Source organism: Ornithorhynchus anatinus, chromosome 2 (genome assembly GCF_004115215.2).
Source record: "Ornithorhynchus anatinus isolate Pmale09 chromosome 2, mOrnAna1.pri.v4, whole genome shotgun sequence".
Classification (NCBI taxonomy): domain Eukaryota; kingdom Metazoa; phylum Chordata; class Mammalia; order Monotremata; family Ornithorhynchidae; genus Ornithorhynchus; species Ornithorhynchus anatinus.
This window is the reverse complement of record NC_041729.1, coordinates 162,246,422-162,264,770: the sequence shown is the minus strand read 5'-3', so window position 1 is coordinate 162,264,770 and position 18,349 is coordinate 162,246,422. Positions and strand designations below refer to the sequence as shown.

At 46.1% G+C, this 18,349-nt stretch overlaps 1 protein-coding gene across 1 annotated transcript in view; it reads right to left on the bottom strand.

Moving 5' to 3' along the window:
• The window catches only part of ITPR2 (inositol 1,4,5-trisphosphate receptor type 2), a 428,831-nt gene that overhangs the window by 123,685 nt on the left and 286,797 nt on the right, over positions 1-18,349 (bottom strand). The window contains exons 39-43 of the mRNA XM_029057432.2: positions 18,070-18,257; positions 16,881-17,064; positions 14,072-14,328; positions 11,465-11,665; positions 7,669-7,779 (exon numbers count right to left, since the gene is read on the bottom strand). Of these exons, the coding sequence (XP_028913265.1) occupies positions 7,669-7,779; positions 11,465-11,665; positions 14,072-14,328; positions 16,881-17,064; positions 18,070-18,257 (941 nt within the window). The remainder of the gene's footprint in view (positions 1-7,668; positions 7,780-11,464; positions 11,666-14,071; positions 14,329-16,880; positions 17,065-18,069; positions 18,258-18,349) is intronic.

The window sequence follows — 18,349 nt, the reverse complement described above, 5'->3', positions numbered from 1 at the left end:
CTATGTCTACTGTCTGTAACGATACTTTCTCGGGTGCTTAGTACAGTGCTCTGCACACAGTAAGTGCTCAATACCACTGATTGACTGATAACAGGACAGGAAGTTGGCTTTGGTATTTTATTTTTTTTCTAGATGTATTTTTTTTCTACACATGTACTCCTCACATTAACATTTATCAGAGGAATTTTAAAAATGAGCAATTTCACCTCACAACACTTGAATGAAATAGCTTAATACAGCTCACACTTGAAAGCTAAATAAACTGAGAGGAGGATAATGATAACAATAATACTTAGAATATTATTCATAATAATAATATTAACAGTATTTTGTTAAGCATGCATTATACGCTGAGCACTGTATTAAGCACTGGGGGTAGATAACCAGATTGGACACAGTCCTTTTCCTACATGGGGCTCACAGTCTAAGCAGGTGGGAGAACTTGCCCCTATTATGTAGCTGAGAAAACTGAGGATCAAAGAAGTTAAATGACTTGTCTAAGGTAATATAGTGGGTATTGAAAGGTTGTTTTCATTTATTTCACATGCTCTGAAACAAACCCCTCTTACTACTATGGTTGGAATAGCCAATTTCAAATCAACTCTGGTCCAAAAATAATTTAGATTCCACTAAAAGCTGGAGCAAGATTAGGAAACCATCTGCCAATTTGGGCTGCTTTATTCTCTACAGTGGACATAGAAAATTAAAATGAACCTCTAGGAGACCAGCTTTTTCCTCCAAGAATGAACCGTAACCTCAAAACCTTCCTTTCTTTCCTTGTTGTTCTTCCTAACGGAAGTGGAGATAAAGCAGGATATCCGTGTCACTGGGTAGAACCCCTCAGGAAACTTGGATTCATTCAATTCATTCATCCTATTTATTGAGCGCTTACTGTGTGCAGAGCGCTCTACTAAGCAGTGCTTAGTAGTGGGAGAGTACAATACAACAATAAACAGACATATTCCCTGCCCACAACGAGATACTGGAAATCAGCTCAAGAAGACAGAAAATTTGTACTAAAAACTCATTAGAGAAGCAGCACAGCCTAGTGGGAAGAGCCCAGGACTGGGAGTCAGAAGGTCACAGGTTCTTATCTCAGCTCCGCCACTTGTCTGCTGGGTGATCTTGAGCATGTCACTTCACTTCTCTGGGCCTCCATTACCTCATATGGAAAATGGGGATGAAGACTGTGAGCCCCGCGTGGGACAGTGACTGTGTTCAACCCGATTTGCTCGTATCCCCTCCAGCGCTTAGTACAGTGACTGGCAAATAGTAAGTGCTTAACAAATACCACAGTGATTATTATTATACAAGGGAAAGCCCAGGTTCGCATGAAAGAAAACAAACACTTAACATCCTTGGTGCTGCTCAAGACCTTCCCCAAGAGTGTATTTTTGTGGTTGGGTGGCTTGTCCTCACTGCCAACGTGGTCTTAATGTCTTTCTTCTCCTAGGTAACTGGGAGAGCCGATTTTCAGAGCACCACCGTGGGATGGGGTTGGGACAGTGAGGTAGGAAAGAGGAACTTGGCGAAGAAAAGAACAAGGGGTTTTCAGGACAGGGAGAGAGGAAGGTGAGAAAAAAAGGAAAGTGGAAGGGGAGGGTGGTGAGAAGAAGAAAAGGAAGGTGGAAGGGGAGGACAGGGAGAAGAAGAAAAGAAAGGTGGAAGGGGAAGAAGGAAGGGGAGAAGAGGATGAAAGAGGGAGGCGAGAGGACAGGGAGGAGGGGAGGGGAAAAGAGGAGAAAAGAGGATGGCAAGGAACGTGTCCATCAGCAATCACCCATCTATCAATCAATGGCATTTACAGTAAGCAATTAAACACCACTATTATTATTGAAAGCAGCATGGCGTAGCAGATAGAACACGGGCCGTGGGAGTCAGAAAGTCATGGGTTCTAATCCGGGATCCGCCATTTGTCTGCAGTGTGTCCTTGGGCACATCACTTCACTGGGCCTCAGTTACCTCATCTGTAAAACGGGGAGGAAGACCGTGAGCCCTAACCAGAACAGGGGCTCTGTCCAACCCAATTTGCTTGTATCCACCCCAGCACTTAGTACAGTGTCTGGGACATAGTAAGTGCTTAACAAATACCACAATTATTATTATTACTATTTATTATGATCAAGTGCCATCGAGTCATTTCCAATTCATAATATTTATATTATCTATTGAACACAGTGTGTGGAGAGCATAATACTACTACTACTACTAATAATAATAATAATTATAGAATTGTTAAGCACTTACTATGTGCCAACCACTGTTCTAAGCACTGGGGTAATAGTAATAATAATAATAATAATGGTATTTGTTAAGCGCTTACTATGTGCCAACCACTGTTCTAAGTGTTGGGAGATACAAGGTAATCAAGTCGTCCCACAGGGGGCTCACAGTCTTCATCCCCATTTTAGAGTTGCGGTCACTGAGGCCCAGAGAAGTGAAGTGACTGGCCCAAAGTCACACAGCTGACAAGTGGCAAAACCGGGATTAGAACCCACGGCCTCTGACTCCCAAGCCTGTGCTCCTTCCACTAAGCCACACTGCTTCTGTAAATACAAGGTAATCAGGTTTGTCCCACGTGGGCTCACAGTCTCAATCCCCATTTTACAGATGAGGTAACTGAGGCACAGAGAAGTTAAGTGACTTGCCCAAGGTCACACTGAAGACAAGTGGCAGAGCCAGTATTAGACTAAGCATTTATGAGACTATACAATATAACAGTGTTGTTAGACACATTTCCCACGCCCAGTGAGCTTAAAGGCAGGCGGAATCAGTCCTGGACCAATCAGAAGCAGATCTGAGCACTCAGATCACTATTCTTGCAGGAGTCACTAAGCGTGGATTTTGGGATGAGCAACTGTGAATTCACAATGAATATTTAAGGCCTGGTCCCTGCCATACCCAAAATGCCACTTCCCAAATCTCCGCCTAATGCTTTTTTGCCCCTACCAAGCAGGAACTGTGAATCGAGAGAGCACCAACAGCAAACTCTCCTCGGGTCATTTGGGGTAATGATTTGGGTATTTTGCACCGATAAGAGGGCGGCAAAATCTGTGAAATATTTTCAGTTTGCCATTAGCTTTGCTCCCTGTCTAGGTAGGAATAGGAAGTCAGAATCTCAAATTCTGGTACTTTCTGTGGTTATCATCCTTATATCGTTCTCCAAGAACCTATGTTCCTTTTGGAGTGGGCTAAAATTATTAGCAACAGTAAAGTCTATAGGGATTAAGACTGTGAGTCCATTGAGGAGACAGGGATTGAGTCCGCCCCAATTAATGTATATCTGCCCCAGTGCCTGGCACATAGTAAATGCTTAATACCACATAAAAAAACCCCAAAACATATAAAAAGAGCAAATGGCAGCAGTGTGGTCTAGTGGAAAGAGCACAGGCCCAGTAGTCAGAAGACCTGGGGTCTAATCCAGACATTTATTTACTGTGTGACCTTGGGCAAGTCACTTAACTTCTCTATGCCTCAGGTACCTCATCTGTAAAATAGGGATTAAGACTGTGAGCCCTACGTGGGACAGGGACTGTGTCCCATCTGCTTAGCTTGTATCGACCCCCAATGCTTAATACAGTGCCTGGCACATTGCCTATACACTGTGGGCAGGGAATGTGTCTGCTAATTACATTGTATTGTACTCTCCCAATCTCTTAATTTGGTGCTCTCTTCATAGTAAGTGTTCAATAAATACTACTGATTGGTTGATAGTTTTAACAGATACCATAAAAAAAATTGGAAGAAAGTGCTTTTTTGGAGTTAGGGTCATTGATTCAAGATGCTATTCTTGACAACTCCAAGTACTACAGAATATGGCATACTTTGTTTTTTAGTTCAACATTTGCCATTCATAGATTCAATAAAAAGGAAAGAGCTATGTGGAAGCAATGGAACTGCAATAAGAGTTAAAGTCTTTCATACCTCATACAAGCTTAAGTATTAAGAACATCACAAGATATTCCGATTTAAAGATTAGATTCTTAAATAAATGAGCTGCAATAAAAGTATTTGGTGCCATTTTAATCATACATGGGATTCCGCTTATATGGCACTCCACTAAGATGGTTTTTATCTATAGATGTTTTAAAAATTCTGCCCTCTCCTCTGCCCAGCAAAATTACTTCTCCATTCTTACTGACACCCACGCCCATCTCCCCCACCAGTTATTCCAGATGTTTAATTCCCTTCTCAGGCACCCATCTCCCCCATCTCCCCCACCCCTTGTCCTCAATGACCCAGCCACCTACTTTATTAAGAAAATTGACACCCTCAGGCATGACCTCCCTAAAATCTCCCCTGCCCCTTCTTCAACTCTTCCTGCTTTCCCAGCAGTATCTCAAGAGGGGAATCTCCTGCTTTCCCTCAAAATCCACCCCCTCCATCTGTGTAAATGACCCCATTACTTTGCACCTTATTAAAACACTTTCCCACTCCCTTCTTCCCTCCCACCCTTCCACCCCCGATGCACCATTTTCAACTGTTCACTCTCCAATGGCTTCTTCTTCCCCACTGTTTTCACACACGTCCATGTCTCCCTATCCTAAAAAAACACCTCCCTTGACTCCACAGCTCCCTCCAGTTAATGCCCCATCTCCTTCCTACTGTTCTTCTCCAAACTCCTTAAGTGAATCGTCTACACTCGCCGACTCAAGTTTCTGCCCTCCAATTCTCTCCTTGACCCTCTCCAATCTGGCTCCCATTCCCTTCAACGATCTCCTTCTCATCAAATCCAAGGGCCTCCTTGACCGACTTAATCCTCCTCGACCTCTCAGCTGACTTTGACACCGTGGACCACCCCCTTCACCTGGAACCATTAGCCAACCTCGGTTTCACTGACACTGTCCTCTTCTGGCTCTCCTCCTCTCTCTTTGACCTCTCACTCTCAGTCTCTTTCTCGGGCTCTACCTTGGCCTCCCCCTCCTTAACTGTGGGTGCCCTTCAAGGCTCAGTTCTGGGTCCCCTTCTAGTCTCCTTCGACACCCACTCTCTTGGAGAACTCATTCCCTCCCACGGCTTCAACTACCATCTCTATGCGGATGATTCCCAAAACTACATCTCCAGCCCTGATCTCTCTCCCACTCTGCAGTCTCGTGTCTCCTCTTGCCTTTGAGACATCTCTACTTGAATGTCCTCCCGTCACCTCAAATTTAACATGTCTAAAATAGAACTCCTTATCTTCCCGCCCAAATCTTGGTCTTCCCCTGACTTTCCCATTACTGTAGATGGCAACACCATCCTTCCTGTCACACAAGCCTGTGACCTTGGTGTTACCCTTGGCTCTTCTCTCTCATTCGATGCAAATATTTAATCCATCACTAAATCCTGACAGTTAGACATTCACATAACTAAAATCCACCCTTTCCTCCCCATCCAAACAGCTACCACGTTAATACAATCACTTCTCCTGTACTGCCTTGATTACTGCATCCGCTTCAATGCTGACTTCTCAGCGTCCTGTCTCTCTCCACTCCAGTCCATACTTCACTCGGCTGTCTGAATCATTTTTCTACAAAAACGTTCAGGACATCTTTCTCCACTCCTCAAAAAATTCTAATGATTGCCCATCCACCTCTGCATCAAACAGAAACTCCTTTAAAGCATTCCATCACCTTGCCCCTAGCTACCTCACCTTGCTAGCTTCCCACTACAACCCAGCCCACACACCTCGCTCCTCTAATGCCAAGCTTTTCACCGTACCTCAATCTTGTCTATCTTAAAAAAAAAAATTGTGGTATTTGTTAAGCGCTTACTATGTGCAAAGGACTGTTCTAAGCGTTGGGGGATACAAGGTGATCAGGTTGTCCCATGTGGGGCTCACAGTTTTTTAATCCCCATTTGACAGATGAGGTAACTGAGGCACAGAGAAGTAAAGTGACTTGCCCAAGGTCACACAGCTGACTAGCGGCAGAGCCGGGATTAGAACCCGTGACTTCTAACTCCCAAGTCCGCGCTCTTTCCACTGAGCCACGCTGCTTCTATCTTGCCACTGATCTCTCGCCCACATCCTGCATCTGGCCTGGAATGCCTTCCCTCTTCCTATCTGACAATAATTCTCCCCCACTTATAAAGCCTTACTGAAGGCACAACTCCTCCAAGAGGCCTTCCCTGACTAAGCCCTCTTTTCCTTTTCTTCCACTCCCTTCTGCATTGCCCTGACCTGCTCCCTTTATTCATTCCCCATCCCAGCCCCACAGCACCTAAGTATATAACCGTCATTTATTCGGTTATATTAATGTCAGTCTTCCCCTCTAGACTGTGAGCTCACTGTGGGGCAGGGAATGTCTGTTATATTGTACATTCCCAAGCTCCTAGTACAGTGCCCTGCACAGAGTAAGCACTCAATAAATACGAGTGACCGAATGGCAACTGATGGACTGACATTCTACTAAAGGCAAAAAATAAAAAAATAAATCGATCTATCACATTTATTGAGTGCATACTGTGTGCAGAGCACTGGATTAGCCTCTTGGGAGAGTCCCACAATCCCTGTCCACAAGGAGTTCATGGATTAGCTGTTACCACCCTGCAAGGTTGGTAGAAAGGCATTATTAGCCCATTGTGCAGATGAGGAAACTGAGGTATGAAGAGGTTAAGTGACTTCCTCAAGATCACACAGAAGGCCGGTGGTCAGACCAGAACCCAGGTCTTCCTGTCTGCAGATCAACCCACTTCCCCTACACCACGCTGCCAATACTTGCCAGCCTTCGATTAAAGGTGCCTCTGAGAAGCAGCATGGCTTAGTGGGAAGAGCATGGGTCCGCAAGTCAGAGGACTTGTGCTCTAATCTCGGCTCTGATACGTGACCACTGCGTGACCTTATGCAAGTCACTTCACTTCTCTGTGTCTCAGTTACCTCATCTGTAAACTGGGGATTCAATCTTCCTCCCTCCAACTAGGACTGTGAGCCCCATGTGGAACAGGGACTATGTCCAACTTGAAAAACTTGTCTCTGCCCCCATCGCCTGGAACACCTAGTACGCTTACCAAGTACCAATAATAAAATGAGTGTTGGAATATGGGAGAAAAAAGAGCTGCTAAGAAGGTAAAGACCATGTAAAGAGCTGCTAAGAAGGTAAAGAAGCAGAGGGTGCTGACTTCAGACTACAAATAAAAACAGCAACAAAAAGTCATTTTTTATAGCATCCGTTAAGCACTTACTATATGCCAGGCACTGTACTTACACTGGGGTAAATAAAAGAAAAGAAGGTTGGACAAAGTACCTGTCCCACGTGGGGCTCACAGTATTCATCCCCATTTGGCAGATGAAGGACCTGAGGCCCAGAGAAGTTAATTGACTTGCCCAAGGTCACACAGCAGACGAGTGGCGGAGCCGGCATTAGAACCCAGATCCTCTGACTCCCAGGCCCGGGTTCCATCCACTAAGCCACGCTGCTTCAGTGAACAAGAATACAGAGAGCATCAGATTCCAGTTGAAGTAGAGAGGGGAAGCAGAGTGGTATAAAAGAGCATCTTTAGTAGAAAGCATCTAATAAAATATGATGAAATGTAACATTTCCCCAAAGTGGACTTGACATTTTAACATCACTTCAGCTAGTACGCTGTATCTTCCGCTATTTCCTCCCATCAATCCGCTTCGGGTGAACCTTGCTTTCCTACAAGCACAGTACAGTCCTCAAATGGATTTATACACCGAGATCGCCCTACCTTTAGCTGCAGGACCAGGTCCATGCGATATTTTCCAAGGGGGTTTATGTCATTCAGGATCAGTGCAATGATGATATCAATTCCATTGGATTCATGAGTAGCGATACAGGTCTAGAAAACAAAATGTCTTATGAAATAATAATCTCTGATCGATTCAAGAAGTCTCAGTTTGCTGACCTTTGGAGGAGTGTGAATTTTATTTCCGGTCTTTCCCTTATCTTTAGTAGTGATGTCTCACCATGGAGGTGGTGGAAACAAGACTGAGCCACGCTTTTCCTCTACTCCTCCTCCCCTTCCCTTCATCCCGACTCCCTCACTCTGCTCTAGCCCCCATCCCGCCCCACAGTACTTCTGTGGATATATATATATATATGTCAAAAAGCAAGGGACCAAGGTTCGAATCCACAGTTTCAGTGAGAGAGGGTTGAAAAAAATCATTTCTTGCTTTTAGTTTTTTATATATATATATATATATATATATATATATATGTACCTATCTATAATTCCATTTATTTTATTAATGATGTGCATATACCTCTAATTATGTTTATATTCATGCTATTGATGTCTGTTTACTTGTTTTGATGTCTGAATCCTCCATTCTAGACTGTAAGCCCATTGTCGGGCAGGGATTGTCTCTATCTGTTGCCGAATTGTACTTTCCAAGCACTTCGTACAGTGCTCTGCACACAGTAAGCACTCAATAAATACGACTGAATGCATGAGTGAAGTAGGGCTGGCAAATGTGAATCCCTTGGATATGACTGATGGTAATAACCGCAACAATAATGATTAAGCATCATAATGATAATAATGATGATGGTATTTGTTAAGCACTTACTATGTGCCAAGCACTGCTCTAAGCGCTGGGGTAGATACAAGGTAATCGGGTTGTCCCACATTGGGCTCACAGTCTTCATCCCCATTTTACAGATGAGATAACTGAGGCACAGAGAAGTTAAGTGACTTGCTCAAAGTCACACAACAGACAAGTGGCTTAGCCAGAATTAGAACCCACGATCTCTGACTCCCAACCCAAGCTCTTGCCACTGAGCCACACTGCTGCTCCAAGTGCTTCACCCACAATATTATGTTATTATTGTAAACCCTAATTATTAATCCTCCTAATCACTGTTATCAATCAGTCAGTCATATTTGTGGAGTCTTTACTGTATGCTGAGCCCTGTATTAAGCGCTTTGTAGTGAATAAAATACAACAGAGCTGCTAGACAAACTCCCTCTAATAATAATTATGGTACTTGCTAAGCGCTTGATACGTGCCCAATACTGTTCTAAGCGCTGGGGTAGATACAGGTTCTCTCTGACCCCCTTCCTCCTCTCTCGCCCCGCTCCAGTCTATTCTTCACTCCGCTGCCCGGCTCATCTTCCTGCAGAAACGATCTGGGCATGTCACTCCCCTTCTTAAAAACCTCCAGTGGTTGCCTATCGACCTCCACTCCGAACAAAAACTCCTCACTCTAGGCTTCGAGGCTCTACAACACCTCGCCCCTTCCTACCTCTCCTCCCTTCTCTCTTTCTACCGCCCACCCCGCACGCTCCGCTCCTCTGCCGCCCACCTCCTCACCGTCCCTCGGTCTCGCCTATCCCACCGTCGACCCCTGGGCCACGTCCTCCCGCGGTCCCGGATTGCCCTCCCTCCTCACCTCCGACAATCTAATTCTCTTCCCCTCTTCAAATCCCTACTTAAAACTCACCTTCTCCAAGAGGTCTTCCCTGACTGAGCTCCCCCCTTTTTCCCTATGCTCCCTCTACCCCCCACTTCACCTCTCCGCAGCTAAACCCTCTTCTCCCCCCTTTCCCTCTCCTCCTCCCCCTCTCCCGTCCCACCCCCTCAGCACTGTACTCGTCCGCTCGACTGTATATATCTTTATCACCCTATTTATTTTGTTTATTTTGTTTAATGAGATGTACATCACCCTGATTCTATTTAGTTGTCATTGTTTTTATGAGATGTTCTTCCCCTTGACTCTATTTATTGCCATTGTTCTCGTCTGCCCGTCTCCCCCGATTCGACTGTAAGCCTGTCAAATGGCTGGGACTGTCTCTATCTGTTGCTGACTTGTTCATTCGAAGCGCTTAGTACAGTGCTCTGCACATAGTAAGCGCTCAATAAATATTATTGAATGAAAGGTTAATCAAGTCGCTCACAGTCCCTGTCCTACACTGGGCTCACACTCTTCATCCCCACTTTACAGATGCCTGAACTGAGGCACAGAGAAGTGAAGTGACTTGCCCAAAGTCACACAGCAGACAAGTGGTAGAGCCAGATTAGAACCCCGGTCCTTCTGACTCCCAGGCCTGTGCTCTACCCAGTGAGCCGCACTGCTTCTATTCAACAGCTCACCAAGCACATTGGAATTCCCACTGGCATCCATCGGCAAAATGGGGATTTTAAAAAAAGGTAAGAAAGAAACAGGGTCTTGCAGTAAGCCCTGGATATTCTAATAGAAAGACCAAAGAGTTGGAACCAGGAAAGCCAAAGAGCAAACCGCCGTTACACCACTGACATCCTGTGTGAATTCTGGCAAATTATGCAACCCCTCTGTGCCTCGTTTTATAGACGGGAAAATGCTGAGCTTCTTGGCGGAGTCCAAAATAAATTCAGGAGAGCAATAATATTAGTTTAAGCACAACAGGTTTCAAGCAGAAGGGGAAATGATTTTTTCAATCCTCCCGCACTGAAACTGTGGATTCGGACCTTGGTCCCTTGCTTTTCGACAGAGTTGAAAAACGGATCGGGTTGGTTTGGGAGGCTCCTACTGTGTGAAATTTCTACCTTGAAGTAGCTTTTCTTTTCTTTCCTTTTCTCTCTTTTTTTTTATATTTGTTAAGAGCTTACTCTGTGCCAGCTACTTTACTAAGTGCCAGGATAGGTAAAAGCTAATTGGGTTGGACACAGTCCCTGGTCCCATTTGGAGCTCACAGTCACAATCCCCACTTTACAGATGAGGTAACTGAAGCACAGAGAAGTGAAGTGACTCACCCAAGGCTACACAGCAGACTACTGGAGGGGCAGAACCAGGGTGCCTAGTGGATAGAGCACAAAACTGGGAGTAAGAGGGTACTGGGTTCTAGTTCCAGCTCTGTCACTTGTCTGCTGTGTGACCTTGGGCAGGTGACTTTGCCTCTCTGGGCCTCTGTAACCTCATCTGTAAAATGGGGATTAAGATGGTGAGCCAAGATTTAGAACAGTGTCTGGCACATGGTATGCGCTGAACAAATACCATAATATTTGAGAGAAGTGACAGGGTGAAGTGGATAGTGCTCTGGCCTGGGAGTCTGAAGGTTGAGGGTTCTAATCCCACCTTCACCCCTTGTCTGCTGTGTGACCTTGGGTAAGTCATTTCACTTCTCTGGGCCTAGGTGACCTCATCTGTAAAACAGGGATTGAGACTGAGCCCAAACCGAGACAGGGGACTGTGTCTAACCCGATTTCCTTGTATCCTCCCAAGCGCTCAGTACAGTGCTCTGCACACAGTAAGCGCTCAATAAATACGACTGAATGAAGAAAATGGGGATTAAGACTGGGGGCTCGCAACCTGATTACCTTGTATCTCCCCCAGCGATTAGAACAGCGCTTGGCACATAGTAAGCGCTTAACAAATACCATCATTATTATTATTACAACTCCCACTTTTCCTCTTACTACCGTTACTCCTGTTCTTTTCCGCGTGACGCTGCTCAGACACCGGGCGATTCCAGGGCAGCCCGGCGGTCCAAGCCCCCGGGGGGAAGGAGGACGGGACGGAGGGTCGTCGTCCCACCCTCCTTTTACCTGGTTCTCGTGACAGGGCCCTTGGCAGTACTCGGTCAGGCTCTCCAGGGTCTGGTTGACCAGGGCCACGTTGCGGTCGTTGATGTAGAGGCCAAGGAGGCCCAGTCCGCCGGTGGTGCTCCCGCAGATGCAGTCCAGGAACTGCAAAGTCTCACACACCAGGTTGTAGTTGCTTTTGTTGTTCTGATTTCTCAAGAAGTTCTGAAAGCCAAATCAAAGGAAGGACCGGGAGGTGGACGTTGGGGTTTTTTTTCCATGACAATTGCTAAGCGCTTACTACGCGATAATTCTATTTATCTGTTCTGATGTCCGTCTACTTGTTATGTTTCGCTGTCTCCCCCTTCTAGACTGTGAGCCCGTTGTTGGGCAGGGATGGTATCTATCTGTTGCCAAACTGTACTTTCCAATTGCTCAGTACAGTGCTCTGCGCACAGTAAGTGCTCAATAAATATAATTGAATAAATACAACTGAATTCAACGTGCTCTTGCCAATGAAGCCCTCTTTTCCCCAGCTCGCTCTCCCTTCTTCCGATCAGTCGATTGCATTTTCAGTCATTCATACATTCAACTGGATTTGTTGTGCGCTAACGGTGTGCAGAGGACTGGACTAAGCGCTTGAGTAAGCTTGCCGTGAGCAGGGAATGTGTCTGATGTTATACTGAAGTCTCCCAAGCGCTTAGGACAGTGCTTTGTACACAGTAAGCACTCAATAAAATATGAGTGAATTGAATTAAAGAGTATATGCAACAATAAATCGACACATTCCCTGCCCACAACGAGCTGATAGCCTAGGCACAGAGAACTGAGGCAGAGAGAAGTGAGGTGACTTGCCCAAATTCATACAGCAGACAAATGGCAGAGTCAGGATTAGAACTCAGAGCCTCTGAATCCCAAGCCCATGCTCTTGCCACTAGGCCACGCTGCTCTATACTGTAAGCTCGTTGTGGGAAGGGAATGTGTCTGTTTATTGTTGTATTGGACTCTTTCAAGTGCTTAGTACAGTGCTCTGCACACAGAGAAGCAGCGTGGCTCAGTGGAAAGAGCACGGGCTTTGGAGTCAGAGTCATGGGTTCGAATCCCAGCTCTGCCACTTGTCAGCTGTGTGACTGTGGGCAAGTCACAACTTCTCTGTGCCTCAGTTACCTCATCTGTAAAACGGAGATTAACTGTGAGCCTCACGTGGGACAACCTGATAACCCTGTATCTACCCCAGCACTTAGAACAGTGCTGTGCACATAGTAATCGCTTAACAAATACCAACATTATTATTAGTAATAAGCGCTTAATCAATACTACTGAATGAGTGAACGAATGAATGCATCGCCTATGCTCTTGGATCTGTGACTTTGGACATTTGATCTTCGCTCTTCCCCCACAACACTCATGTCTTGTCTTGTCTTATGCTGTCGAGTCGTCTCCGACGCATTGGGATGCCATGGACACATCTCTCCTAGAACATCCCAACTCCATCTGCAATCGTTCCGGTAGCGGATCCAGAGGGTTTTCTTGGAAAAATCTGGAAGTGGTTTACCATCGCCTCCTTCCGCGCAGTAAACTTTTGAGTCTCTGCCCTCGACTCTCTCCCGTGCCGCCGCTGGCCAGCACAGGGGAGTTTTGACTTGTAGCCGATGGCCCGCCACTCGCTAGCCACTGGGCAAGCGAGGGATGGAACGGACAGGCCTCGGCTTCACTCTCCCTCCCGTAGACGAGGCTGGTAGTGGACTGGAAACTCTCCAGGTTCAACCTTGAGAGAGGAGCACTCATGTACATATCTTTAAATTATAGATTATAAATGACTTATTCATATTAATATGTCTCCCCCTCCAGACCGTAAGCTCGTTGTGGGCGGGGAACATCTACCAACTTTGTTGTACTGTCCTCTCCCGAGGGCTTAGTACGGTGCTCTGCACCCAGTAGACCCTCAATAAATAAGATTGACTGAGGGATTGATCTCCGTAATTTATTTCAATGACTGTCTATCCCCTGTAGACAGGAAACTCCTTGTGGGAAGGAAACTTGTCTTCCTACTCTGTTGCACTGTCCTTCCCCAGTGCTTAGTCCAGTGCTCTGCACACAATAAGCGCTCAATGAATACCACTGAATGATTGATCTACACGGAGCTTTAATTCCAACACAAGTCATGAGGTCCTACAGGCAGAGACTTCAAATGAAAACAGCCCTGCTTGGTAGTTCAGATAATAATAATAATAATAATATTCATTATGCCTCTGGCATGGAATGCCCTCCCTCCTCTAATCTGACAGACACCCACTCTCCCCTGCTTCAATAAGGTTTTTAAAGGGAGGGGGAGAGTGATGGTCTGTCGGAAACGAGGAAGGAGGGTGTTCCAGGCCAGAGGCAGAATGTGGGCGAGAGGTGGGCGGTGAGATACACGAGACAACGGAGGTCCAGCGAGAAGGTGAGAATCAGAGGAGCCAAATGTGCAGGCCGGGTTCCTTTCCCGATTTTGCAGATGTGGAAATGGAGTCCCAGGGAGGCGAAGCGACTTGCCCAGGGTCACCCAGGGGGCCGGGGCAGAGCTGGCCCTCGAACCCGGATCTCCCGACTCTCAGCCCCGGCCCCTTTCCGGTCTCAGCGAGGCAGCACCTGGAGCTCTCGGTTGTGGTTCTCACAGAGCAGCTGAAGGAATCGCAGGATGGGCTGCACGATGGCGATGGTGGGGCTCATGGTGACTTCCTCGGCCGATTTATCCCCGACATTCCCGACCTCCGTCCCCATGCACATTCCGTCGACGTCCGGGTCCATCTCCCTGCGATACACACAGTAGGCCTTGGAGGTGGCGGACGAGGCTTCCGTCAGCTGGCCTTTCATCCCTTCTTTCAGATGCAAAGGGGAATCTCTTCCTGAGAAGGAGACACATGGAGGCCCATCGGCCGGTTAAGAAAAGAACAGCTAAAAGGGCAGTTAAAAAAAAGGACAGATTTCTGGGAAAGCTAAATCCATCCGGGGACTTGGGGCTGACAGAACCATAAGAAGAAGAAGAAGAATGTTTTTTGTTTAGCACTTACTATGTGCCAAGCACTGTTCTAAGCACTGGGGAGGATACAAGTTTCTCGGGTTGTCCCACGTGGGGACATTTTACAGATAAGGGAACTGAGGCCCAGAGAAGTGAAGTGATTTGCCCAAAGTCACACAGCTGACAAGTGGCAGAGCCGGGATTAGAACTCACAACCTCTGACTCCCAAGCCCATGCTCAAGATCGATCTTATGGGACATGGACTGTGTTCACCCTGATTAACTTGCACTTATGGTATTTGTTAAGTGCTTACCATGTGCCAGGCTAAGCGCTGGGGTGGATACAAGCAAATCAGGTTGGACACAGTCCCTGGCCCACGTCTCAATCCTCATTTTACAGATGAGGAAACTGAGGACCAGAGAAGTGAAGTGACTTGCCCAAGGTCAAACAGCAGACAAGTAACAGAGCCGAGATTAGAACCCATGACCTTCTGACTCTCAGGGTTGAGCTCTATCCACTGCACCATGATACTTCTCCATCTTGAAGCAGCATGGCTTAGTGGAAAGAACACAGGCTTGGGAGTCAGAAGTCATGGGTTCTAATCCCACCTCTGCCACGTGTCAGATGTGTGACTTTGGGCAAGTCGCTTAACTTCTCTGTGCCTCAGTTAACTCATCTGTAATATGGGGATTAAGACTGTGGCCCCACTGGGACAACCTGATAAACATGTATCTCCCCCAGTGCTTAGAACAGTGCTTGGCACATAGTAAGCACTTAACAAATACCATAATTATTATTATCATTAGAATAGGGCTTGGCACACAGTAAATGCTTAACAAGTACCATAATTATTATTATCAATCGATCAATCACTCAGTCATATTTATGGAGAGCTTACTGTGCACAGAGCACTGCACTAAGCACTTAGGAAAGTACCATATTATTCATTCAATAGTATTTATTGAGCGCTTACTATGTGCAGAGCACTGTACTAAGCGCTTGGAATGAACAAGTCGGCAACAGATAGAGACAGTCCCTGCTGTTTGACGGGCTTACGGTCTAATCGGGGGAGACGGACAGACGAGAACGATGGCAATAAATAGAGTCGAGGGGAAGAACATCTCGTAAAAACAATGGCAACTAAATAGAATCAAGGTGATGTACATTTCATTAACAAAATAAATGGGGTAATGAAAATATATACAGTTGAGCAGACGAGTACGAGTACCATATTACAGAGTTGGTAGGTACTTTCCCCGCCCACTATTAAGGAAAGCCGAGTGGAATTAGCCCGGCGAGGTGGGGGGACTAATAATTAATATTTGTGATATTTGTTAAGCACTTACTATGTTCCGAGCACTATATTAAGCACTGGAGTGGACACTAGCAAATCAGGTTGGACACAGTCCCTGTCCCATTTGGGGCTCACAGCATGGCCTAGTGGAAAGAGCACAGGCCTGGCAGTCAGAGGACATGGGTTCTAATCCCAGATCTGCCACGCATTTGATGTGTGACCCTGAGCAGGTCACCTCATACATTTAATCGTATTTTTTGAGTGCTGTCATGGGTTCTAATCCCAGCTCCGCCTCCTGCCAGCTGTGTGACCTTGGGCAAGTCACTTAACTTCTCCATGCCTCAGTTCCCTCATCTGTAAAGTGGGGATGAAGACTGTGAGCCCTATGTGGGACAACCTGATTACCTTGTATTGACCCCAGTGCTTAGAACAGTGCTTGGCACATAGTAAGCGCTTAACGAATACCAACATTATTATTATTACTGTGTGCAGAGCCCTATACTTTGTGCTTGGGAAAGTACAATACAACAGTAAAGACAGACAATCCCTGCCCACCATGAACTCACAATCTAGAGGGAGGGGAGACAGACATCAATACAAGCAAACAGAAATCAATATGGATAAATAAAATGAGAGATATATACACCAGAGCTGTGGGGCGAGGAGAGTGAGGAAGAGCAAAGGGAGCGAGTCAGGGTTAATGCAGAAGGGAGTGGGTCTCAGTTACCCCATCTGCAAAATGCGGATGAAATCCTACTCCATCCTACTTAGACTGTAAGCCCCACGTAGGGCAGGGGCTGGGTCCAACCTGATTAACTTGTATCTACCAAAGTGTTTAGAACAGTGCTTGGCACATACGAAGCGCTAAACAAGTGCCATAGTTATTATCATCATTATGAATCCCCATTTTACAGATGAGGGAACTGAGGCCCAGTGAAGCAAAGTGACTTGTCCAAGGTCACACAGCAGGACGAGTGCCTGAGCTGGAATTAGAACCCAGGGCCTTCTGACGCCTAGGCTCATGGTCCACCCACTAGGCCACGCTGCATCTCAAGACCACCCCCGCGTTCTAGCCCCCAACCCACCACACACCACCACTCAGCACCTCTCCCGCCCCCGGCCCCCGACATTTAACCCTTTCCTACCTCTCCTCTTGGGAACCGAGGCTGTCACATCTCCATCGTCATCTTTCTTCTTGCTCCCCAGATCGATGGTGTTGACGGTGACCGTGGATCGGATCTCCTTCTGAGCCGCTTTCATCCTGTCGTACAGGACTTTGAAGAACCTTTCGGACTTCTTCTGTTCACGCAATTGCTGGTACGTAGAATACTATGAACGAAAGCGCTCTTTAGAGAATGCTACCTTGGGAAAATAAGTCATGGACCATTATGGCCAAGGGTGCATAATAATAATAATCATAATTATGGAATTTGTTAAGCACTTACTATGTGCCAGGTACTATATAAGCGCTGGGGAGGAGAGAAGGAAATCGGGTTGGAAACAGTCCCTGTCCCACCTGGTGCTCACAGTCTCAATCCCCATTTTTCAGGTGAGGTCACTGAGGCTGAGAGAAGTGAAGTGGCTTGCCCAAGGTCACACAGCAGACAAGAGGCAGAGCCAGGATTAGAACCCATGACCTCCTGATGCCCGGGGCCCGGGCTCTATCCACGACACCTTGCTACTCCTCATACGTAAGCACAAGTAAGGTAGGGCTACGTCATGGGGCGGTGTTTTGAAAAATGACACACTCCCCTAGTTGAGACTGCTGCATAATGCGGAATATTTTAAATATATAGCTTTTAATAATAATTATAATAATTATGGTTCTTGTTAAGCACTTATTATGTGCCAAGTACTGTTCTAAGCACTGGGGTAGATACAAGTTAATCAGGTTGGGCACAGACCCTGTCCCAAATGTGGTCACGGTCTTAACACCTATTTTACAAATGAGGGAACTGAGGTTCAGAGAAGTGACGTGACTTGGCCAGGGTCACACAGCAGACATGTGGCAGAGCCAGGATTAGAACCCGGGTCTTCTGACTCCCAGGCCCGTGCTCTATCCACTATGCCAGGTTGCCTTTATAAATCAATCAATCAATGGCATTTATTGAGAACTTACTAGGGGTAGAGGGAGAGTCCAATGCAACTGAATTAGCAGACATGGTTCCTGCCCATAATGATAATAATAATAATCCTGGTATGTGTTAAGCACTTACTATGTGCCAGGCATCTCATTAAATTGTAGCTACCCCAGCACTTAGAACAGTGTTTGACTCATAATCAGCACTTTATGGTTACTATCTTTAAAAAAAAATGAAAACAGTATTTAAATACCTGAGTTTGCGTATTTCCGCCTTCGAGCAATGCAATGCCAAGCAAAATGCCTTCCGAAAAGATCCTGTCATTTTTGGTGCTCACGATAACATCGATGACAAGTTCAGATGCCCCTTCTTTATCCAGGAGGCACTGAATATCTGACATCGATCCTCCCATCTTGTCTGATTCTTGGCCGGAGAAGCTCCCTGGGAATACGACAAAATGATTTTGAAAAACTAGTGACATTCAAATCTTAAAGTCCATAATCAACTGATGGCATTTACTGAGCGCTTCCTGT